Genomic DNA, 24,790 nt, shown 5'->3' with positions numbered 1-24,790 from the left:
ACCTCGTTCATGCAGCAGAAAACTGATACCACCGTTACCCAACAGGACAAGACCCGTTCACATTCGGCACAAATGATCCAAGTGCATCTGGAGTCCCAAGGGTGGATGTCCTACCCTGGCCTGTCTATTCTCCGGATATGAATCCGATTAAACACTTGTGGTACTACATATATCTTGGCCGTCCGTTGGCCAAGGCAGCAGCTGATCCAGGCACTATGACAAGGCTGGAATAGGATTTCGCACGACACCATCCCATCCACACTTATTGTCCGAGCATGCGCCAACAGATCGCCGCCTGCATCGAAGCAAGCAGAGATCGTATCGGCTATTGACTGTTGTAACTTTGTGTTGGGCTGGTGCCATTTTTGTTTTGAAACTATTCATGAAACTTAAGATTTTATGGTTCTGTCTACCAATGTCCTAAAGAAATGATTCATATGAAAATAATCCAGTTTAGTGCTTCAAAATAACAATTATTTCGAAGAATATGGCCTGAAAGTTTTTAATGGTTGTCAGTATATAACCAAAAGATTTTGGACTCCCTGTGCCCAAATTCCTGCAGAACCTCCTGTTGGCCCTTGATGAACTTTTCATCAGATTGAGACTGTATTAAAAAGAGAACTTACATAATGGTCAGCATTATCAATGATCCTCTTTTATAGAGTCTTAGTTTAACTGTACCTTTCAAGTACACTTTGTCAATAAATAAAAGGGTTTGATATATATTATACGCCGAATTATCAGTTTAAAGCGTAATTTAACTAATTTTTTTTACCTTTTTGGGCATGTTTTAGCGGTCATTTGAAATGCAGAACACCATGCACTTTAAACCCGACTCTTTGCTATGTTACATAATTATTTATTTATTATATAATGATATTATAATATATTTCTTATATCATTGACGGCCATCTTGAATTTTGAAAATTGATCAATGTTCTGTATGTAGCCACTGCCAAGAAAGCCCAAATCAAATTGGCTTTTATACCCCCCAAGTATTAAATTCTTTTAAAAATTTCAGGGAATAACATTCTAAGTATTTGACTATGGGACCAAGGGAAGTAGCAAACAGACTCTTGGGGGGTTATTGAATTGTCAGATAAGGTGATTCCAAGAGTTTAAGATCATGACTAACAAAATATTATAATTAACATAAATATTAAAAGGGGATATGGTTTTAATAAAACTAAATATGCAAAAAACAAACTGATTCTGCAGCTTTTATCATCTTCTGCCTTATGTTTTGATGGCCATTTTGGTTTTTTTGCTAAGTGGTATGCGATTAAGCGTATTCACTAGTACTGTTGTGCTCTCCTGATAGGATACACGTTCAAAAAAGGTGTCAATAAAGTTTACCCGGCGACTTCTGGTCGTTTTTCTATTTTTCCTCATAAATTGACGGCCATATTGAAAAAAGCTCAAGGTCTCGGAAATAGCAACCAAGCTAATTTTGCTTCTCTCTACCTGAAGAATGCATTTCAGCAAAAAAAGTTTACAGGAAAGAACATTGCAGGGTTCGACTATTGGGCCTATGGGAGTGGCAACTCGACTATTGTCGTCACAGTACCACATGACCCAGATCTGTTGCTTCATTTATGCATATTGAGGTAAGGTTTACTAAAACGCTTTTTTTCTACTAACAGATTGTTTTTATAATTTTTAAATAGCGGGGATCAATTAAAACATACCTCTGGTGTATAGATTGAGTGCTGAATCTTCAGAATTCGAGAAATCGATTTTTATGTGTCTCAAATCCTTTAATTTAAGTGCAGAGAGTTTGGGTGGAATTTTCTGCTGGTCTGTAACCTTTTAGTGTTTCACTTCATTGAATAAGAGAATGCTATTTTTTCTTGGATGGTGACTCAACATGTTTATAAACAAAAAAGAAAAAAGCCAATATTTATTTGGCATAATCAATGTCATTTCTAAGAAAAATAATACACCTGTTCAAAACAATTACAGCATCTCATACTGCATGTTTATTTTAAACCCTATTCAAAAATATTTTTCAAATATTTAAACAAAATACATGCAAGAAGATAGAATACTGAAAACAAATTATACACCTGCAAAATATGATATATAAATTCTAGCCAGAGGTCAGACATGCTGAAAACCTTTCAGAAGGGCCGTATATTGGGCCGGCAGTAGTGAAAAATTTGCCGAGCCGTGTGGATTTTTGCCAGGCCAAAAATCATCCTATTCATTTGAGATGGATACTACGATTAAGTAGATTACTTTGTTTGTGAATGTGATCAGTTAGAAATAGAAGGGAAAACACTTTGGGTTTTATATTAGTGAAATATGTCAAATGATGACTGTATATTAAAAATGGCAGCTCTTAAAACTCTTATCGACCGGTCCTTTGGACTGACCATGTCCAATTTTTTAACCAGCTAGTCCAGACAAATTCTGTCTGTCATGACTGATTGGACCGAGAGTTTCAGCATGTCTGAGAGATATCCTCTCCTTATGTGAAAGACAGACATGTCCAGCCAATAAATGATCATTTCTTCATATTTTAGAACACCAACCGAAACTTAAGTTCCTACTGGATTACAAAGTACAAAGCTTTCTTTGATATCATTGACGTTGATGAAGATGGCATCGTTACGATGGAAGAATATGTTGGTTTAACAACAAAACGAGCTAGAAAAGTTCTGCCTTCTTGGAGAGCTATGGCAGTGAATGGTATGTTTTCAAATGCCTTTCAAGTCTGGTGGTCAAACAAATACACAAACTATAAAACAAATATTACATTCGAAGAATTTCTTCAAGAGATTGAGGTGGATATTTTTATTTCAACGGAGGAGGCCGCTGAAATCTCATCAAATATGTTTGGCACATTTGATATTGACTGCGATAGCACGTTGACAGTAGATGAGTATTCCAAATTTCTGTTTGTTCACCGCAACACAGCTGAGATTCAACCAATTTTTGATGCAATTGATCAGAATGCAAATGGCGTCCTTGATGCAAAGGAATTTGTTAGTGCATACTACCTCTTCTGGTACCATCAAGAGTTCAGCACCACTGATATCATTTTTGGTAGCCGTGCCTAATGATGTTGGCAATGACTAATTGTAGCATGTTACTGACTGCTGCTTTACTGTTTCTTCTTCCCATCTGACTGCATTTTAGTCATGTGGTGCTTGAGATACCCATTGGCTACCATATGTTAAACAATGGCGATTCCTTACAAAGACAAATTTCACAAAATATCACACACTTACTTGTTTTTCCATGCTTTACAGTTTCCTTTGAAATAGTGTCATGGTAAAAATATCGAGAGGTATTCCTGCAGTTAGATTTTTATTATTGTCTTTACTCATTCCAGCTGCTAGTGTATATCATATATGGAATAAAACAAATCCTGTTTGATATGTGTTTCTCTCAAAATAAGAATAACACCCATAATGTTTTTGCAGAGAGAAAACGGAGTGGACAGAAGAAAAAACAATTATTAAAAATAAAAAAAAAAAAAATTATGGCAACCAGAAACTAGTGTCATTTGACAAAATCAGTTCTGACACTACAGGGGCAGATTTGGGAGAGGGGTGTCAGGGGGGTCCTGCCCATGTCTTGCTGGGGGTCGTCTCAATAGACCAAAGGATCATTGGTCCGAAGGTTCATTGGTCCGAAAAATGGTAACTTTTTCATCGTTTTTTTAATCAAGGGTTCATTGGTCCGATGGTTCATTAGTGAACATTTGGACCAATGAACCTTCGGACTATTGCTACGGCCCCGTCTTGCTTTGCTGTAGGTGGAATTAATTCTATTTAAAAAACAATTCTGGCAACAAAAAACTAATGTTGTATTAAGAAATAAACATTTCTGACACTTAGTTGCAAGAATCATTTGATTGTGTGGGGGAAGGGATGGGAATGGGGAGGTAATAGGGAGACTGAGGGAGTGTGCTTTTTGTTGTTTGTGAAAAAGTTTAGCAAAGATTGGGGCTGACCTGGCTAGGCAAAGAGTGCAACTCGTTGGCATGATTTTACCAACATGCTAACAAAGTTATTGAATCTCTTACACTGATACACTGTTTACCCTATGCAACACTTGTAACTGTTTGGCATGTTTTAGCAACATTTTTGCTACATTTTAGCTCAGTGATTGAACTTCTCATAGGTATTGTTTACTCTTTGCTCGACACCTGTGAAAGGAAAAAGCCGAAATAAAAAAAATAAAAAATAAAAAAATAAAATAAAATGAAATAAAATAAAAATAAATTTAAAAAAAAGTTTGGTTGGGTCCAGAAAATCCTGTAGGGTAGCAGTTGGATGAAATCTTTAATTAGTTTTCTTTTCATAATATTTTGAAGACCACTTCTTCCTGATAACGATAATTGCTTTTTAGAAAAAGTGACACTGGTCAATTTTTGAAGAACAATACTATTTTCTGGTTGCTTAGTGTACACGACCTTGGAATCCCCCACCCCTCTCTCTTCCCCCCCCTCCCCCCCCCCCCTACACACACATGCACACACATAAACGAACACACACACATACACATACATAATACTAGCCAGATTTTTGTCAGAATTTTCATGAAAAACCACACAATTTTCTGGTTGCGAGGATCATTTTTCAAAAACAAAAATAGTTTCTAGTAGCAAGGTTCATTTTTTTCAAAAACTGGTACTGGTTTCTTGTTGCCAGAATAAAAAAAAACACTGGTTTCGGGGACCAGAATCATTTTTTAAAATTCAATAAAATAAAAAATTATATCCCAAACAACAAAGAGACACTCAAGCTTCCCTCAAGGCAGGGGACATCAATAGGTGATCATCTAGTTGTCAGTATATTGGGAGGAGAGACAGCAACACCCTGCCCAGCTTACGTGGTGAAGGCTACCTGTGGGCTGTTGACATCAATCGTTGGTCATTTTGGCCTCCCATCAAGAGACCATAATTCACAGCCTGCCTTCCAAGGTGAAAGTGACCTGGTTGTGGTAGACATCAATTGGCAGTTGCTCTTTCCTCCATCCACTCCTTTTTCCCCCCACAAAAATGATTAAACGATCCTCAGCATCAGAATCGTATTGGAAAAAAGACCCTATAGTTTTTAGTTGCCAGGTTCATGTTTAAAAAAAAACACTACATTGCTAGTTGCCAGAATCGTTTTTTTTTTTTTTTCCTTTCTTTTTTTTTTAAATAAAATAAATTCAAACTCTGTCCATTCTACAGCAAGGTGAGACACCTTGATGTCTTAAATCTGTTCCCCAGCCTAGGATATTAAATTGCAAACAATGATTGGCAACCATATTGGCCTCCTCGCACACTGGGATTGTAATAGTCAGCATGGTTTCCGCAGCAAGTGCTACCTGTGCACCATAGACAATGATCTGCCTTTTTTTTTTTTTTACCTAACCGCTTAGAGGGGAGAGACCGCAATATGGAGCACCAATTCTGCAGTGAAGGCTTATACTGTGCACCGCAGCTACAAATCAACTGGCGGACATCTTGGTCTCAGCACACTCGGCCTCGGCCCATATGAACATGTAGTTTGGCGCTTACATTTTATTACATAAAGGTGGGCTTTGAAACCTGCTGGTAAAATAGGATTGATAACATGAGGAATAGGGGACACGCGTACGTGATGAAGCAACTTTATCTGGAATATATTGTATTTAAATAAACCACGCTCCTTGAAACTCCATCCATCAGTCAAGGAACAATTAAATCTCCTAAGAACTGTAGGACAGAAAACTGGTAAGGCATGGACTGTTCAATAACATTTGGGGGATATTTTATCATTATATCTATAATGAAAATGGCACCCTAGCTTTGTCTCTTCTCGATACATGTAGTAGTGCTTTGATTGTAGTCGATACATCGTAGAGCTACATGTGTAACAGCTTTGTAGAGCCACATTGCTTTGTATTTTCCCAACTGAGATAAGACCGATTCATGACTGAACAGATCCATAAAGACCAGGCATAAATATTTAATATCAGCTAGGAATTCTCCACTTTTAAATGTACAACTCAAGTGATTTGAGTTATAATAAATGCATTATACTTCTTATCATTATTATTATTATTATTATTATTACTTATAAGTGTGTTAAATATTTGTGGAAGATGTAATTAGGTGTAAAAGAGAACCCTATTTCTTTTAAAAATGGACTTAATTATAGTTTATATTTCATACTGATTGTTTACTTTTTGTTTCTGTTGATTCCCTTGTTTTAGAAATCTTGGCAAGTCAAACTTTAAAATAATGGCATCCATTAAGCTGATAACTCTGCTCCTACTGGTTGCTGTACAAGCTGTTGATTCTTCAAGTATTTTGAAGGTAGGTCCAGAAAAGTGTTCACCGGTTTAGTTAAACAAGCTAAGACAGATATTATCAGGCAGGCAGTATATGTTTCTTAAGTACAGGGAGTTGGGGTGGAATTTTCTGCTGGTCTGTAACCTTTTAGCGTGTTTAACCTCACTAAATAAGTTTTTCTTGGATGGTAACTCAACATATTTTTCATAAAACCAATTTTTCATAAAACCAATATTTATTTGGCATAATCAATCTCATTTCTAAGAAAAATAATACACCTGTTCAAAACAATTACAGCATCTCATACTGTATATCCATTTTAAACCCAATTCAAAAATAGATTTCAAATATTCAAACAAAATACATGCAAGAAAATGTCATATCTAAAACAAATAATACACCTGCAAAATATGATATATAAATCCTAGCCAGAGATCACCTCCTAATATGAAAGACGGGTCATTTCTTCGTCATATTTTAGAACACCAACCGAAAGTTTAGTTCCTACTGGGTTACCAAGTACAAAGCATTCTTTGATATCATTGACGTTGATGAAGATGGCATCGTTACTGAAGAAGAACATGATGGTTTAACAACAAAACGAGCTCAAAAAGTTCTGCCGTCTTGGAGAGCTATGGCAGTGAATGGTATGTTTTCCAATGCCTTTAAGGTCTGGTGGTCAAACAAATACACAAACTATAAAACAAACATTACATTGGAAGAATTTCTTCAAGAGTCCGAGATAGACATTCCTATTTCAACAGAGGAGATCGCTGAAATCTCATCAGATATGTTTGGCACGTTTGATATCGACTGTGATGGCAAGTGGACAGTAGATGAGTATTCCAAATTCCTTTTTGTTTTTCGCAACACAGCTGAGATTCAACCAATTTTTGATGTAATTGATCAGAACGCTAATGGCGTCCTTGATGCGGAGGAATTTATGAGTGCATACGAGCTCTATTGGTACCATCAAGAGTTCAATACCACTGATGTCATTTTAGGTAGCCGTGACTAATGATGTTGGCAATGACTAAAGGTAGCATGTTAAGGCCCCTTTACACTGGAGGGGGTCTTCTCTGCATCCCTTCTGCGATCAAAAAATGTGGCCAGGAAGCTTAATGGTCGCCAAAGTAATTAAATCGTGTCTCAGTGTAAAGGCATCTGCATTCCTTGAGTGTCCTTTGAAGGACTGAATCCTGATTTTACCATTAAAACTGCCAGCGACCTGTGTGTCCACTGAGTGTCCAGTCTGCCTCCCCTGTGTGTCCCCTGTGCAAACCACAGTGTCCATTGCGATGTTTTGAGTAACCATTAAGACGACACTAGTTTCTTGCTGCCAGAATCGCTTTTGAAAAACGACACTACTAATAACGATGCTGTTTTGTTTCCCTAGCCAACAATACTGCTCGTTATCTAGCACCTTTGGCCATACACAGTGATTGGGTGAAAGTACGTGTATCCCTTTGGTCGCAATTACCGACACTCACACATCATACATTATGGTAACTCTAAATAGATCGTCGGGAGAAGATAACAGAAGGCATAGCAACGAACAGACAATTTCCGGTCAAAATTGACAAATTCCATGAAATTCGTACATTTGGAAGTTCTGAGCACCTCCATTTCATGAATTTCGGCCAAATGATCTTTTCCTAAATTGAATTATTTTCTACTGATCGAAATTCATGGCACATTACCGTAAGCCAGATGATCACTGTTGTCCTTATAAGATGGATGGACAGGTGCTGAAGACCAGAAAGGCTGACTGACACCACAAAACTTTTGAATCCATTTTCAAAAGACACAGTCTACAGAAACTGCAACAAGATCTTGAAAAAAAACAAAATGTTCGTTCTAAAATTATCTCCAAAAATGGATTGGTTCAGGAATGTTAGGAAGAAATACCAAATGGAGGCTGGTATGAGATCACTAGTAGCTGTTGCCCTAAGTTTTTCTGTCTCTGGTGAAAAATACCCTAGTGCGGCCCCGTTTGAGAGTGAAAAATATACTTTACGTGCCTACAACTGGCCGATCGTTGAGCATTCATTCTGCAACCAAAGCGATGCTTGTGCCTTCTTTCTGCGACCACGGCGATCCTTGTGCGTTCTCTCTGCATCCCTTGAGCGACCTTGCAACGTCCATCCTCCATGGCGTTCTCTCTGCTATTGTTTTGAACATGCTCAAAACTTTGCAGCGTCCATGTTGTCCTTGGCGTTGCTTGAACGTTCTTTGTGCTATCTTGGCAATCATCTTGCGTTCTTTGAGCGTCCGACGGCATCCTGGCCAGTTTCATGGTTGCACAAAGGACGCAGAAAGGATGCTGTCCAGTATAAAGGGGGTTTTACTGATTGCTGCTTTATTGACTGAATTTTAGTCATGTGGTGCTTGAGATACCCATTGGCTACCATGTTATACAATGGCGATTCCAAAGACATATTTCACAAAATATCACAAACTAACTTGTTTTCCATGTTGTTTTTTTAATTGTGTCATGGTAAAGATAGAGAGGTATTTATTGTTTTTTTATTATTATTGTCTTAACTCTTTGCAGCTGCTAGTGTATATCATATGTGGAATAAAACAAATCCTCCTGTTTGATATGTGGTTCTCTCAATATAGGAATAACAACCATATTGTTTTTTGCGGAGAGAAAAAGGAGTGGACAGAAAAAGGGTCAATTGTCCATCAATGTCTACGGCACACAGGCAGCTTTCAGGCGCTGAAGCTGTATTGTAACATGTATGCTGAAGCAGTGTGTAACAGTTTTATCTTGCCGTGCGCTGAGGCTGAGACTGAGACAACCTCTGATCAGTGTCTGCAGTGCCTTCATTGCAAAAGCCATGCTCAATATTAATTATGGCCTCCACCTCGACATCGCAGAGACCAAAAAGACCGCAGATCAATATCTATGATTAAATCAACCAAAAACCGGTGTCCTTTTTAAAAAAAAAAACTTGGCAACCAGAACATACATGTAGCTTCATTTTTCAAAAACCATTCTGGCCACCAGAAAATAGTACCATTTTACAAAATCAATTCTGACACTGAGAAACTAGAATAATTTTTGTGGAGGGAACCAGGAGTGGAGGAAGGAAGGGGCAATCAGAGATTAGGGTTTACTGTGACCAGCAGGTAACCTTCACCCTGGAAGCCAGGCAGTGTGTAATGGTCTCTCCAGGCCATACACTGAGAACGAGATGACCACCCATCATGGCCCATAATGTTTTTTTTCCTATCAGTGTGGTGAGTTGGCCAGCCAATAGGAGCAGCCAAATTAACTACTTTCTTGTGACCTTGACTGTTAGTATTGTAGGGAAGCTAGAATAGCACAAGGGAGTACTGGTACACTTATATATCGGTACGTATATATTAAAGAGTCTTTATATAAAAATGAAACAAGTTCCTAATTGCCAGGTTCATTTATGAAAAGCAAAACTGGAAACTAGACACTAGACACTAATTGCAGTGCTCCATTGTTGTTTTCCATGCCAGTAGATCTGATAACAACAAAAACAGCCATAAAAAATGGTTTTCTGATCCAATCCCATTCAGACCACACACCAACCAGAGTGACCTACCTGGTAAACATTCACACAGGAAGCCATTGTCAGCATCAATACAGGTAGCTTGGTTCAGGCAGGGAGAACTCTCACACTCGTTAATGTTGACTTCACATGTGGGACCAGAGAATCCTGGGGGACAGATACAGCTGAAGTCATTGACTAAATCAATGCAAGAACCACCTGGGGAAAGAAGACATGACAAAGACCTTATTTGTCTGATTATTATAAGGATATTTTTCTTGAAAAGAAATGTGTTTTTGCAAAATTATAAAGCCAAGCTTATAACAACAAAGTTTCATGGTTTGTTTAAACAAGAAAAAAATCCAGGAAAATATTATAACACATTTTGAGATTGAAAAATGTATTAATATCAACGTCCTCAGGAATATCGAATGCAAACAATACTTAAAAAACACCCCCATACCATTCAGGCACTGATCAAGGTAACAATCATCCACATTAATTTCACATCCATTCCCTGCAAATCCCTGGACACAATCACAGGTAAACATGTTCTGCAGATTGTTACACGTCCCACCGTTCAGACAAGGTGCTGACATACATTCATTGATGTCAAACTGGCAGGATACACCTAATAGAAATCATTTTAAAGCTGATAAGCAAGTCTCTTTTTTAGTTTTGGGTAATTTTTCAAAGTGAAAAAAATCTTCAGCAGAAAAATCATCTGCTAACAAAATTTTCAAAGCCAGCAAAATTCTTAAGTTTTCACCATACTACCATAGTAACAAATTGAGATAGCACACAGTCAGAAGCACAGGGTATGATGGTACTCAAATGATACTTTTCGCACTGTTATATAAAATATCTATGATGATGTATCATAAGATTAAGAAATCTAGATAAGATTTGGTAAATTTTGTTCCTCTCTAAGGGTCCAGTATATGGCCAGGATATGCTGCAAGCTGGCTCCCCAACCCTCCTCCAATTTGGGAAGGGGGAGGTAGGATTTACCCAAATATTTGACTAGCTAACACACTTCTGTCCCATTAACTGTTACTGTGAATTCATTTGTTGGTCAGATAGAAGAGTATACTTGTTTTATAAGTATGAACTGGAACTGAGAAATATTATAATGGGTAATTACGTTCTGGAGCTTTGCTTCCTGTGCTTCCAACTGGTTCTTCAAGTTAATACCCTCACTTTTTGGTTAATGTAATCTATATTAGAAACAATTTGAAACAATAACAGCAGCAGTCTGAAATTAAAGCTAATTCAAAACGACCACTAACCTGTCCATCCTGGAGCACACTGGCAGCTCCAACGGTTTGCTCCGTCTTGACACGTGCCGCCATTTTGACAAGGGTTGCTCTGGCACTCGTTAATGTTAATTTCACAGTTAGTGCCGCGGAATCCTGGGGCACAGGTGCAGTGATAGTCATTGATCAGGTCCTGGAGAGTAAGATTGTGAGCAGAATTCTTTTCATTTTTAAAGTCAGTTTTATATATATATATATATATATATATATATATATATATATATATATATGCTTTTAATATACAGACATACATAAAGTTGTATGCCATTAATGACAATATTAAACACAATCTTTTAATTTGCAGCATATACAATAAACAAAGCAATTTCATAAATAAGGTTTTTAAATGGGTTGTCAAAATCTATGATTAATAAAGATATTATACAGTTGTATACCTACAGTGCATATAGCTCCATTTAGACAATTTGTCCCACAGTCATCTATATCTGAGAACAGATAAAAATGTTTTTCAGATTGGGTTTGTGAGTTCCTGCAATACTCAGTATATACATAATCTCCCCCACCCTCTCTCCTCCTAATAAAACAAAAACAACAACTCAACTCTTAAGGGTAGGCCCATATTGTGGAATTTTATATATAAGTACATAAATGTCTTGAAACTGCTATATGACAGCTGATATGAGTTGCTTGTGGACATTCTGACTCACTGATGTGACAATTGCTTCCAGTGTATCCTTGCCTGCAGTGACATCTATAGTTCTGGAATAAATCTTCACATCTGCTGGTCCCCTCTGAGACACACGGGTTGGAATCACACTGGTTAGGATCTGGCATAAAAATGGACCAATCTTAAAAAAATTATCACAGCTGATTTTGTAATGTATATATGTCACAACATGGAACAAAGTCAAATGTCAAACAATTGCCAAATTAAATTATATTTTTCCATTACATATAAAAATATATTTCCAATAATTTAAAGAATAATTTAAAACAAATTACATACCATTTCTCCTTACCCAGTACTCTCTCTGAAATAGATATTTATGGTAATTATCACACCAATTGTGAAACAGTGACAGGATATGAACATAAAAGCTGGTACATGTACAAATAGTTATAGGGTAAAAGATAAGTCACTGGGGGTTAATTTTAGTACCAAGATATATCAGATTTTGAGATTCATTACTAGTATATAGCCATAATGTTTTAAACATGTCATGTTTGGAGTTCATTAATCATATATAAATACACACAGAAGGTATAGAATTGTACTCATGGGTCCCTACAAGTGGTTTAATTCATAGGTTATTGGTTAAATGGTTCAATAAAACTAGCAAGCAAAGAAGGAAAAACATTTATATCTTCATCTAAACACTTTAAAGTGCATATTCTGTTCATTTTTTTTTAAAAAGGGCCAAAGTCCATTAATTTGAAAAATAATATGAATTAAAAATAACATAGTAATAGTAATTTAATAAATGCAATAAGCTGCATCAGGACATCTTGCTCAATTCTGCTTCTCCTTACGGTTCTCTCTCCATTCTCAAAGACTTCATTTGCTTCCTCCCAAGAACACACTTCCTCTACGCACTCGCGCTCCAGGTTCCCTGCCAGCACCTCCTCCGTACCCAGCCAGCCCGTGTTCGCACGCTTAGAACGCGCATGTGCATGCAGGAAAGTTCTAGCATCATGCTGGTCTAGAAATACTGGAAAGCATAATATGTGATATGCTAAAATACATCTCTCTCTCTCTCACACACACACGCACACACACACACACACACACACATACACAAATTGATTTTGTTACTTAATATGTAATGACTGAGTCCACTTGAAAAATGCTGAAAATTGCCTGTTCAGTGCCTTGTAAAACAAATATATTTCACAGTTTTACAAAAGTTTTTCAAGCTTACTGATGTACTTAGCCGACCATGCAGGTTATATAAGTGCATGCACACCTTCACCTGAACAATCTGTTTAAACAACAACAACTGAATTCTAACAAGACACCTGTTCTGAGTCTGTTACACAGTGGGAATTACCTGCAGTGCCAGGTGAAATAGTCTGTTTCAAGCTACCTTCTGTATTTGCCTCATAACCACTGTGCATCATTTACTGTAGCTGTCTGACATTTTCATTTTTACTTTTGTTGGTTAAAACAACAACTGTGTGGCATTAACTTCAAGCAATTACGGGATGTCATTCATAAGTAAATAATGAGTTTTGGCAACAAAAAATCTATAAAATGCTTTCCCAAAACACATTTTCAGAAAAAAGAAAAACATAAAGACACCAAGAATACAGTCCTCTGATAAGGGGGTGTAACACACCTGTTCTGCTAACAGAAAGTAAAAGAAAAAGGAAACTTAGAAGAGAAAACATATTAAAAAAATTAAAAACACACATGCCACCTGTCAGTAACATGGGTATACCAAGGCAGGAGTATATAATTACAGTGACAGCTAGCTATAGTTGTCTGGCACCTGATATGGGTCAGTTCACATATATATAGAGATTATAGAGCTTGAAATAAGAATGCACATATCCAAAACATGCAGGGTAAATAGCTATAGGCAAACATTCCATACAGGCATAAAATATATATAATGTCATATTATAAGTATTTCACACCTGGGCACAAATGGAATATACCAGTATATATATTAACATGCATATACTGTATATATGTTTAATGTAGAAAAACATTGCACATAATATGTAAAACATGCAGATTGAGGTAGCAAACAACAGCATACATTTTGCATATAATACATACAGTAAATGCTATATTTATGGTTGCATATATGTCATGCCATTTAACTCACAGCCCTCTCATAATTCTCATAGATCTCCATGGCTTCATCCCAGCTACACGTCTCCTCGACACATTCTCTCTCAAAATTGCCTTCTTTGAACTCTTCAAAAAAGCTATTGGCTCGTTTATGACGTCGTCGCCCTCCATATGTCAGGAAACTGTGGGCAGTTTTGTCAGCTAGGAATACTTGCAATTGAAAAACAAATGGGAGGTTGTCTTCAGATAAATGTGGATGACAGAAAATGTGTCTATTTCCAGAACTATTGTTTTTGCAACTACTAAAAACAGTTACCACATTAAGTAAAAGAACGTAAAAAATAAAAAGAAGCACAATCAATCTTCAATCATATACTGATCATACATGAACACATTCAGTATCCAAAGGTCCTTTAAAGTCCTGGAACACAACTGGAAAGATTTTCATAATTGAGTTTTGCAAACAGCTAGAAGGGATCAGCAACATCCAAGGTGACTATGGTCATGCAAGAGTAACATCTCAGCTACAACATCTGATCTCAGGGCTTCACAGCTTCAATTACAATTAAAGGGATAACAACTGTTTCTATGATATCCATAGTGCACAATAAATACATTGTAAACAACTTACAGAAATATAATAATTAATTCTATTTTACTACCAAAACAGTGGTTAATGCAATGATTCTGGAATTTGTGCTTGCCATCACATCACGTAACCTCCATAGATGGGTATACACTCTGTAATAATTTCTTAAGGGAATATTACAAAAAAAAAAAAAAAAAAAAAAAAAAAAACTTTTAAGAAAAAACCAAGGACTAACTTTGAATGTCATAATGGATTCATTATCCATTGGTAAGGATGGGAAAATTGTCCCTTACCCCAGGAAAATCCATTTTCTGGCCAAAATGAATAGTTGCATGGTTTCTCTTCAACTGGTCCATTTTTGCACATTTCAATATTCTTGTTATCAGTGACTATGTGGGTTTCATGGGTCATAAAAAGGTATTTCTGTACTGGATATTTGCCAGAACTCTTGACAGCGACTGTCTGCAATAAGAATCCCATGCCTAAGAAATTATCTAAGGGCCTGTTCAGAAAGAAGTTGATCCAAGGAATAACTGATTCCTTGTTTTCCCCTAATGGATTCTATGTGGGGTTTTGGCAGCAAGCTTTCAAGTGGGTCGGCCATATTTGATCTGTGGATCAGTGAGTCCAAGGCCCCCAAATATCCTTATTAAACAAACTTAATCACTTGATTTTTACTGTGATTAAGAAAGAGACAAGAAAATTACAGATGTATATATGTACTAATAGTAATACATGTACTAATAGTAACCAATTTTATAGGAGGTACCCTAGCTGTACATATCCTCAGGTTACTAGAAATGGTAACGTTATAATTTCATCCTACACCCCCTAGACCCCCACCACCCCCACCCCCACCCCCGCCACACACACTCACCTCAAGTACAAGATGTCAAGATAAATCACGTCAATGTCAATTTCTTCATATGATATTTATATAAATCAACTTTAAATGAGTTTGAACCAAGTTAAATATGAAGTCAAGAAGTGGTTTTTCATCATACCCCGTCTACCACAAAATCACCATATAATTGCAACAAATCTAATGGTACACATGTTGATATGCCATTTTCCACTTACTTTCTCATTTCTCAAATTATACTTGCTGTTAACGTGTGTAATGTGCCATGCTGATATGATGTCATAATGTACAACAGAGTTATAAAAACTCTGGCTGCCCTACGGTTTATCATTTTGTCTTCATTTCCTCTATAGAGGGAGGACCATCAGACATCACTATATATGGTGCAAGTGAGAATATGCAGACTGTTACACTTTAAATAAGTTATTATTTATTAAATTAATTACAAAATGCCATTTCAAGTGCTCAAAATTTAAGAGGGTCTTAACTCTTTGGCTAATAAGAAATCATACATAATTGGGTGTATTAACTACAGGTATATCAAAAACTATTTGTTTACTATACAATAGAGTTAAAAGAAATCTGTGGTGCATTTTCAACTAAATCAACTAACCATGCAGATAAAAATGCAATTTGCCTTTTTATGATTAAGTGAGGAACACTAATTATAATTCTCATAAACTAATAAACATGTTTAAAAAAAGTGAGACAAGTGCACACTGATGCTAATGGCGTACACAGACAGGTGGTGGCTATATGTCCAGACATACAAAGTGTATTCAGAATGTACAGCAGCCTAACGAATCCATGGATCAAAGGGGGCGTCTCGATAGTCCGAAGGTTCATTGGTCCGAAGGTTCATTGGTCCGAAAAGTGGTAACATTTTTATCGATTTTTTAATCAAGGGTTCATTGGTCCGAAGGTTCTATAGTGAACATTTGATCAAATATGGCCCGGATCAAATATGGCCAATCCACTTGAATGCTTGTTGAATTATCCCCATGGGGAATCTATTCAGTGTCTAATTGGAAAGCATTTTAGTGGGTAGACCACCATATTTGATCCGCAGATCAGTTAGTCCTCTGTTCTGAATCCACTCACAGTGTCTGTACATAAAAAGCAAGCTTGGAGCATTAGTATTGGATCTTATTTGCAAGTCAACTCATGCTGGTCAACTGAAATCAAAACAATTGTCAAAGCGCTGCTACATGATTTAGTAATTGGACGAAATGAAAAAACTCATCTGCACAGCTTGTCTTTTCTAGAAAAGAGCCAACTTTAATTAGTACACTTCTTTGTTCTCTTAGAGTGCTTCAGATCATTTGCAACTTTCTACTACTTTTGCATTAATGTAAGTATTAAATATGGATTTATCTATTTTTACAAGTCTATTTTCACAACTTAACACAATACTGTGGGTATATTTGGAAGCATTAACAATCTACTGTGGCTATCATTCCTTTTACACATTCGCAAAACTTAATAATTACAAATCTGTGCCAAAGTCAATAACCCTAAAACATTAATGGATACATAAAACAAACATTCATCAAATCTAATTATTAAGGCCCCAATTTTACTTGCATTAATGGCAGAACTATCTACAAATATATTAACATTATCAAACTCCCTGACTAAAATATAAAACAAAATTCTGAGGGCCATATCACTAAACATACGCCGTGCATGCGAGAAGATTCATTCTTGGAATAATGTGATATTTCCACTTGTACATTGCAGTGATTCCTTAGAACTGATCATGTTTGTGATCAAAGAAGTTTTAAGATTAAAGCCAAATAACCTCTTTTCCCTGTAGGTTTCTGTGTATAATTTAGTTATCCATTTTACATCTAACGAACAGAGACTGCATGGTGGGTATACTGAAGTATGCAAAGGTTATGCATATCTTTGTAACTATATAACATATATGATACAGCCTCATACAGGGTATACCAGAGTACAGTTACATAAAAAACCTGAAGGCTTAAATTATTGCACAACCCAGCAATTACGCTTATAGAGACCATTCCCAGACGCCATCATACTAACTGTGGATCAATCTATCTCCAAGGGGATTCTTGCTAAATTGCAATCAACTTAAGGGGTTTAGATGTCTGTCAAGCCGACTGAAGCTACTAGGGGTAATTAATTATCATTTAGCAGCTTCAGAAGGCGTGCCAGACATCTAAGCTGTTTCAGCTGAAAGCAGTTTAGCTAGAAACCCTTCGGAGATGGATCGATCCTATTAGATCGATCTAGGTATGTGAACCTAGTTTTTAAATCAAGATAGGAATTAGTATATCAGGAGCATACACTGCACTACCAAAGCAATAAAAATAAATCAGAATATCAACACATAAACAGACCAGAGCTATCAAGTAGTGCTGGGAATTAAGTATGGTGTGAATGAATGGCTAGAAAATACTGAGCCTGGAATCCTGGTTCTACCTTATATATAGGCAACTGCAGTCACTGCTGGATGCTTAGTTGAGAATTCCACTAATAATATTGTGTCTGTTGATAGACCAAGCATATTCCCTTCAAAGTACTAAATTCTGACAATTAAGATGGAAATTCTAAATGAGTATGATGGGCCCAATATTTAGCTAAAATTAACATATGTACTGTTCAAGAACCAGTTACACTGTAACACCCACACCTAATAAAATCATGAAATAGCAAGTTTACCGACCAGAATATAGATATTGCTTTACCAGAAATTGACAACTATCTTAAAAACATTTCCATAAAGATATTAAGCAAATTATACCTCCTATATATACTAGTTAAATCATATATTAGATAAATGCATATCCCTGCATCCAAGAATTATTTTCATTGTAAACACACTTCTGCTAATTAAATCTTCCCATTTTCTTACTTTTATTGTTTGGTGTCGGGAGAACTGTAATCATAAAATGATATTCCTACCCATGATAAATAGGGGGTTCTTAGCATCCACTCACCTCTAACTTCACTATGGTGAATTAATGGTAAACATTTACATCAAGTCAGACCTCAAAACAGACATTCATCACAATATCATATCCACACTGGGGCCACTATAACATTTCTGATAGAACAATTGTACCAAACTGCCTCACTGTTCTGTATTTAACTCCGGGCAATGTGCCCCCAGAGCTCTGCCATTTACCTAGATGGATATAGGATATAATGGCAAGAACCTGCCGAGTTGAAACTGAGCTCCAAAGAAGACTGAAATACCACACTGAAGGCAAAACAAGCCACTAGTACAATTAAGAAATGGCAAAATAAACAATTTGCCTCTTTTTTTCCTTAATGTGATTTCTAGAGGTGAAATAAATGTGATTACTTCTCGTACATCCAAAAATAACGTAACATTTAGTTGTGGATAAAAAATGAAATGCTTGGAGAAAAATTACTTCCATTCAGTCACCACAGGTGTGGATTTAACTGGTCTTAATATCAACCACATGGAATGCACTCTGTAACAAATGCATCCGAAACAAAATAAAAAGCTGACTTCAGTTCTGGAAGAACCTCCTGTATTTTTGCCTAGCCTAATGATTCAGCATACTGAAAATTTGATAAGTATATAACATTACATACTTAAAGGCTTCCCATGTAATAGTAGATCATATCAGGTACTGTATGCTTGACTGGATAATGAAACACATAATGCCATAAACAGAGTCAATCAACAGCAAAAAAAAAAAAAAAAAAAGACAACTTGTATATGTGTTGGGAATCTGGAAAACAATATTGATAAAAATTTGATATCCATTTGTTGTTGAAGTTGAATTTTAATGGAACAAAAGCTCTCAGAATATTGATATTCTAAGCTATGTCCCGACAGTTATACAAAGGCCCTCTAAATCCAAGCAGCACAATTAGGGCTCATTTCCAATGAAAGTATCACTCTATGCAGATCAATCCAACTCTGTGAGGACTCTTGCTGAATGCAATAAGTTTAACAGGTAAGTACTCCCCCTGTTGTTTCCAACATACTGGTATTATCACCAGATTTTCTATATTCTACTCAATACCAGGAGGCAGCGTCTTAGTCTGTTAACCTGATTGTATGATCCAGTGAGGGTCTGGCTGCGGAGTTGGATCGGATGTGAATGAGCCCTAGGCCAATCTCAACCACTTTTGTTCCTCATAATTGGTATTGAATTCGTGATTGTATGTATTAATTATTCAGTAATAATAGTTTGAATCAATAAATGTTTTGTTAACTGATATCTCACACCTTGATGTCTTATGTCTATTGTATTCTGGCAGTGTTCTCATGTGAGTTCTAATCAGCAAACTAATCAAGAACTCCGCTGGGGACCGACAGATTTATAATAAGATATTCATTGCTGACAGATTACCACTGAAAACAACATAGCAGAAAAGAGCATTACTGATTACATTATCATTGGTAGCACTTATCTCTCTCTCTGCAGAGGGCAGGCCAAATTACCAGAACTTCTCTACAGAAACCAGCAGTCAGACTCACGCACCTGAGGAAGAGATGTGAAATTTCACACCTGTCCTTTTTCCTTGAGAGCTAGTCTTAGCATGAAAGTATACAGAGGAATCAATCAATAGAGGCAAGTATACTTGAACAAATTTGATTCAATTTTATTATAATTTGATGCCAGGGCAGATATGAAATTGTGCAATAGGGCAACTTTATTTCAGTAAACAGTGAGCTCTCAGAATTTTTATTTCTGGACAAAGTATTGACCTTAAAGAGTAGTTAAATCACCAAGGAGAAGGTAAGCCCATTTGCCACTTTTGTTGATATATCTGTTTAATATTTATTTATTGTACTACATGTACAAGCAAGTTCTTATGAATTGATAATTTTAACCAGCAAGTTTCTCTTTGATGTCAACTAAAATCCACTTTAAATGCACATTTCATTTAATTGTGGAATCTCTAAACGTGACAGCTGAAGTAGTTGAAGATTCACTTGTTACATATACAGGGTAAAAGCAGTAAAAACATCTTGTCACATTTTTCCTCAATTGATCTCCAACTTAATTTCATTGTTCTTTATTCATATTGTTCAATGTTTTCTACATCTGTTGCTATTTTGCTGGTTTCTGTGTCTCTGCCCAGATCTGTCACTAATATTTGTATATTTATCCCAAACACTAGAAAGCCCTAAGGTGGTATCACTATCAAATGCTGAAAAACATTGATATATTAAAGCTTTTATATCCACAATTTGACTTTGGTCATCCAGTGATCTTACACAGAGATTAAACTGCCAGGACAAACTTATCACCAAAGTTGGAAACTATAACTCCCATCAAATTGTACTTCCTTCATGCAGTGTGTAGTTTACATGACATGTGCACACAATGCCAGCAATAATATTTTAATACTAATGTTAAATATTGATACTTAATTGTTTTTACAATTTTTAGATTTCTGCAAAATAAAAAGTTTTTTAGGTTGAATAATTTATCCTCAACCAGCCCTGTTTGAAATAGCTAAATGCATGAAACTGACAAAATTAAATATATCAAAAAGATTTTTTTTAAATGTCACACCAATCTCGATGTGTCACAGTATCTGGAGTGAGCTGTAGAAAGCTCTGGGTAGCACATACAGGGTAAAAGCAGTAAAAACATCTTGTCACATTTCTCCTCAATTGATCTACAACTTAATTTCCTGTGTTCTTTAATTCATTATTGTTCAATGTTCTTGTACGGCTGTGCACAGTCATATAATCATTCATGTGTTTATTCCACATAATGTAGACTATTGGTTTTTTTTTTCTTGAGTAATCACAATGTTGTAAAATTGTATTGTAGCCCTGGTTTTGTTCTGCATGTTTTTTCCTTTAAATGAGAAGCTTGGAGGTACTCTAGTAGGGCAAACCCCCATGCCCCCCCCCTCCCCTCCCCCCCCCCCCCCCCCCCCCCCATCATCCATCAGTAGCGTTTTGATCTGACAGATGGGTACAACTAAAATACAGATCAGATGCTTTTTGATGTTGAACTATACAAAATAGACAAAAAATGGTTATAGTTTACATTCTATGAAAAGAACAGAAACTCTGCCAATTACATAATATATCAGTAAAAGTACATGTGCAATCAACTTTGTATACCACAGCAGGATAATTTAAAAGGTCAAGTTGATACTGACCTTCACAACTGGACATGAGGGGCCTGGCTACCTTTGCAATCCTAGGTTATTCTCAGATTTCTAGGCTGAATGCATATACATACATAAAAGCCAATTCCCAACAATATTCTATTTATATGGAGATCTCATGACGGGAGCATGTCTGACATTCAATTATCAATCATTAACATTCATATCGCATATTTTTCATTTAAAAGAAAAACCATGCAGAACAAAACCAGGGATGCAAAACTTTTTTACAACATTGTGACTGCCCCCCTAAAAAATAATAAATAAAATAATAAAATTCCACAATGATATCAAAAGTTTGGATCCACTGGGGCCATAAATAACAGTTTTGGCACTGTGTCTCCCCAATATGCATTATTATTTATTATACCATATCCCCCCCCCCTACATCCACATACAAGTAAGGAAATTCATTAGCTAAAATTTTGATAAACTATCAGAAACTTACCCCAATAAGACCATGTCCTGTAATTTTTGAAGAATTCATTTATCCATAACTGATTACAATAACTTCCTGGCCATGGCAGTTAACAACTAAGTTGATCAATCATTTAGATGGCTATTTTGATTACACCTAGTCAATTAGTTAAGGTGGAGCCATGAAGTCTCATCAGAGTTTGGCAAAATTAAAAACAACTTTAACTGCCCAAATATCAATCATCCTACCCCTGTATATATTGTTTTTGACAGTGATGTCTTTAATGAATTTTCAACTATGTAGAATAGAGGTAATGTAATCACTACGGGTTTTGAGAAAGTCACAGAAGCCAGACAAGGCCCACTTAATACTATGGGTCATGACTGCAAATTTCAGCTAGTGTTAAGACTAGAAATTTTCATTGATTTATTAGTTATTAATATGTACAACCAGTTCCAAATAAGGGCTTAATTTAAATAAAAGCAAAATCCACTCATGAATGTACATAAGTTGTCCTTAGACAGCATGCAGTGTGAATACAAGCTGACTGAATCTCTTGATTTGCAAAAACAACTGACAATGAATATATACTGCCCTTGAAGGGTGCTATAACCTTTGACGGGGGGGGGGTTATTTAACACAGATTACATATTCCACGGCAGATCCCAAATTAAATTTTGTTCACACAATTAGCAGAGCTGCTGCTGAGTCAAGTCAAATGTCGTCTATCAAGTCTGAGCTAGGAATTAGACAACTGCATGGATATCACAAGGAATGCATGTTGCAGCATGGTTTTCTTTCAAACAAACAGGCCAAAGTTACATGGTGAATTGGTGTACATGTTTTGAAGGAGCAATAAATACCCAAAACTTTCAAATTTAAAGTGAACAAGCAGATATATACACTTACAAGTACAGTGGGTTATTTTGATTTTGAGTATTTGAGTATATGGGACAATATACAAAAAAATTGATGTGGTCCCTAGAATATATCTGAAATTTACTTTAAATACTCAAATATCCCACTGAAGATGCCTCCAGCAATCTTTATAATGTAAGAAGTCTGTTTTTTACATGGTGTCTACCACTGACCTCAACTGTTTAATGAAAAGTGTCCTGAAAAAATGTATGGTATTGAAGTAAGGGATCAGGTGAGACTGGTGGACCTTTAAGAATATTAACCTTGACTAGAACTTGGAACCCAAGGACACATTGTTTCATGGTCCCCAGCCTGGAATAACCTGGCCCCAGTATGGTGATTTATGCTAATGTCTGAAACAATTCAACAAAAAAAGAATATTTCAAAAATGTACACATTACCAATATTTTATCAACTGTCACTGATTTTCCCAGATTACTTTGTTATCAGGATCCTTTTGATGGAGGAATCTGGACAAAAAACAGATAGAATGCTCCTTAAAGTTAAGTACTTATAGACACTTCTTTGCTTTTGAGGTAAAAAAAGAGAAGCCCATCAATAAAATGCATTAACTGGCTGCCATCGTCTCCCTGAAAACAAAAACTTGCAGGAAAGAAATAAACATCATTAGATGTTCTTAGTTCAAAGCATTTTACTTTTATCCCTCAGAAGCCGTCCTGCACAGCATTAAAATTTTACACCAACCTTTGATCATGCAGCCGTATCCTCTGTAGCCATTTGCACACTTCTTCAACCCCGTCCTTGGGTCGCAAGTGTAACGTTCTTCTCTTTCTTGTATGCGACAGTAAACATCACAGTTGTCCCCATAGTAATATGTTCCACACTGCACTGCCAGGTGGACACGTAGACACACCTGGACAGAGGGAGAGTGTTTAGAAGAGCACACCATATGTGTGGAGGACCCCAGGAGACGTGGCAGTGTCATGTTGTATGCTACAGGATCAGTTTCTGATGAAAATGCCAAATAAAGAGGTTCCTGAAATAAAAAAAAATAGTTAAACTAAAATTTTGAAATAACTCATTATTTTTTATTTTATATTAAAATACCAATTAATTGCCAAGAAAAAGACTGCAATCTGAAAAATGTTCTTTATATAGATATGATGTAAGAGGAGCTTTCCTTAAAGATAGCGATGTGATGAAGGTATTAAATATGTCCTGTAACGAATATAATTTACTGGTACCCATTTTTTACACCGTGCAAATAAAATCTGCAAGCCAAAAAACAACCAAAATTAATCTCTCGGGCAACAGAAATAAAAAGTTTTAAACTGCACCATGCAGTGAAGAAGTTAGAAAATACTTGTTCAATGTAATATTTCGTTAAGTTATGCCGTTTGTAACTCCAGTATATGTTAAGTTTAGAAGCAAAAATTTGACATTATTTAGTACTTGCTAACTGAGCTGGCATCTTCAAATGGTACCCAGTACTTCAAACAATAAACCAATTTGTCTTATTTCAGTTTCAGTTTCATTTGATACCTACCAAGAATTAAATAAACAAGCCAGGATATGATTTAGTATTAAAGATGGAATTATATTACCAAGGAAACAAAGTGTCACATTCTAACAAAATCAATTCCACATGCTGACTTATAAAGCTTAAAACTTGTATCTGTAAGGCTGAGCATACTCAAACTAATGTAGTTACATGTATATAAAGAACAGAATCTTAATATGTCAGTCCACTGGTATGTCGGATGCCTCCCCCCCCTCCCCCCCCCGCCAAAAAAAAAAAAAAAAAAAGCCTGTACTGGTATACTTTGAGAGCCGCTCATTAGCCTGCCTATTACATAAAAAGAGTCACCTCAGTTAATCAACTAAACAGCAGGGATGAAGCTTGCGAGGAACTTGTCAAAAGGAGTAATACATTGTACAACAGCTAGTGTAATAAGAAATAATAGGTTAGCCAGGACTTCTCAAAGTGTTTGGTACAGATTTTACCATAACAGCATACTGCTGTGAA

General features: G+C 36.2%; 2 protein-coding genes across 3 annotated transcripts in view; one reads left to right on the top strand and one right to left on the bottom strand.

Moving 5' to 3' along the window:
- Nucleotides 1-24,790, bottom strand: part of LOC106152815 (uncharacterized) — a 55,479-nt gene that overhangs the window by 22,550 nt on the left and 8,139 nt on the right. The window contains exons 3-10 of one of the 2 annotated variants that reach the window (XM_086998454.1): nucleotides 23,509-23,800; nucleotides 13,910-14,085; nucleotides 12,085-12,109; nucleotides 11,786-11,905; nucleotides 11,517-11,563; nucleotides 11,091-11,250; nucleotides 10,265-10,432; nucleotides 9,856-10,020 (exon numbers count right to left, since the gene is read on the bottom strand). In XM_086998454.1, the coding sequence (XP_086854580.1) occupies nucleotides 9,856-10,020; nucleotides 10,265-10,432; nucleotides 11,091-11,250; nucleotides 11,517-11,563; nucleotides 11,786-11,905; nucleotides 12,085-12,109; nucleotides 13,910-14,085; nucleotides 23,509-23,800 (1,153 nt within the window). Of the gene's footprint in view, nucleotides 1-9,855; nucleotides 10,021-10,264; nucleotides 10,433-11,090; nucleotides 11,251-11,516; nucleotides 11,564-11,785; nucleotides 11,906-12,084; nucleotides 12,110-12,608; nucleotides 12,788-13,909; nucleotides 14,086-23,508; nucleotides 23,801-24,790 lie in introns of both variants that reach the window. The other variant, XM_086998452.1, reaches the window with a different exon arrangement.
- LOC147759290 (uncharacterized) lies at nucleotides 6,224-7,643 on the top strand. The gene is made up of 2 exons (XM_086998554.1): nucleotides 6,224-6,298; nucleotides 6,756-7,643. Exons 1-2 carry the CDS (start codon nucleotides 6,224-6,226, stop codon nucleotides 7,290-7,292), a joined length of 612 nt encoding a protein of 203 aa, XP_086854680.1. The 3' UTR covers nucleotides 7,293-7,643.

Source organism: Lingula anatina, unplaced genomic scaffold (assembly GCF_051362555.1).
Source record: "Lingula anatina isolate TDL-2025a unplaced genomic scaffold, LinAna3.0 unanchor82, whole genome shotgun sequence".
Classification (NCBI taxonomy): Eukaryota; Metazoa; Brachiopoda; class Lingulata; order Lingulida; family Lingulidae; genus Lingula; species Lingula anatina.
This window is presented reverse-complemented; position numbering and strand designations above follow the sequence as displayed.

Coding starts and splice junctions, on each gene's coding strand:
- LOC147759290 (XM_086998554.1), top strand. CDS start 6,224: ATGGCATCCATTAAGCTGATAACTCTGCTCCTACTGGTTGCTGTACAA. Junction 6,299..6,755: donor ATTCTTCAAGTATTTTGAAG/GTAGGTCCAGAA, acceptor GTCATATTTTAG/AACACCAACCGAAAGTTTAG.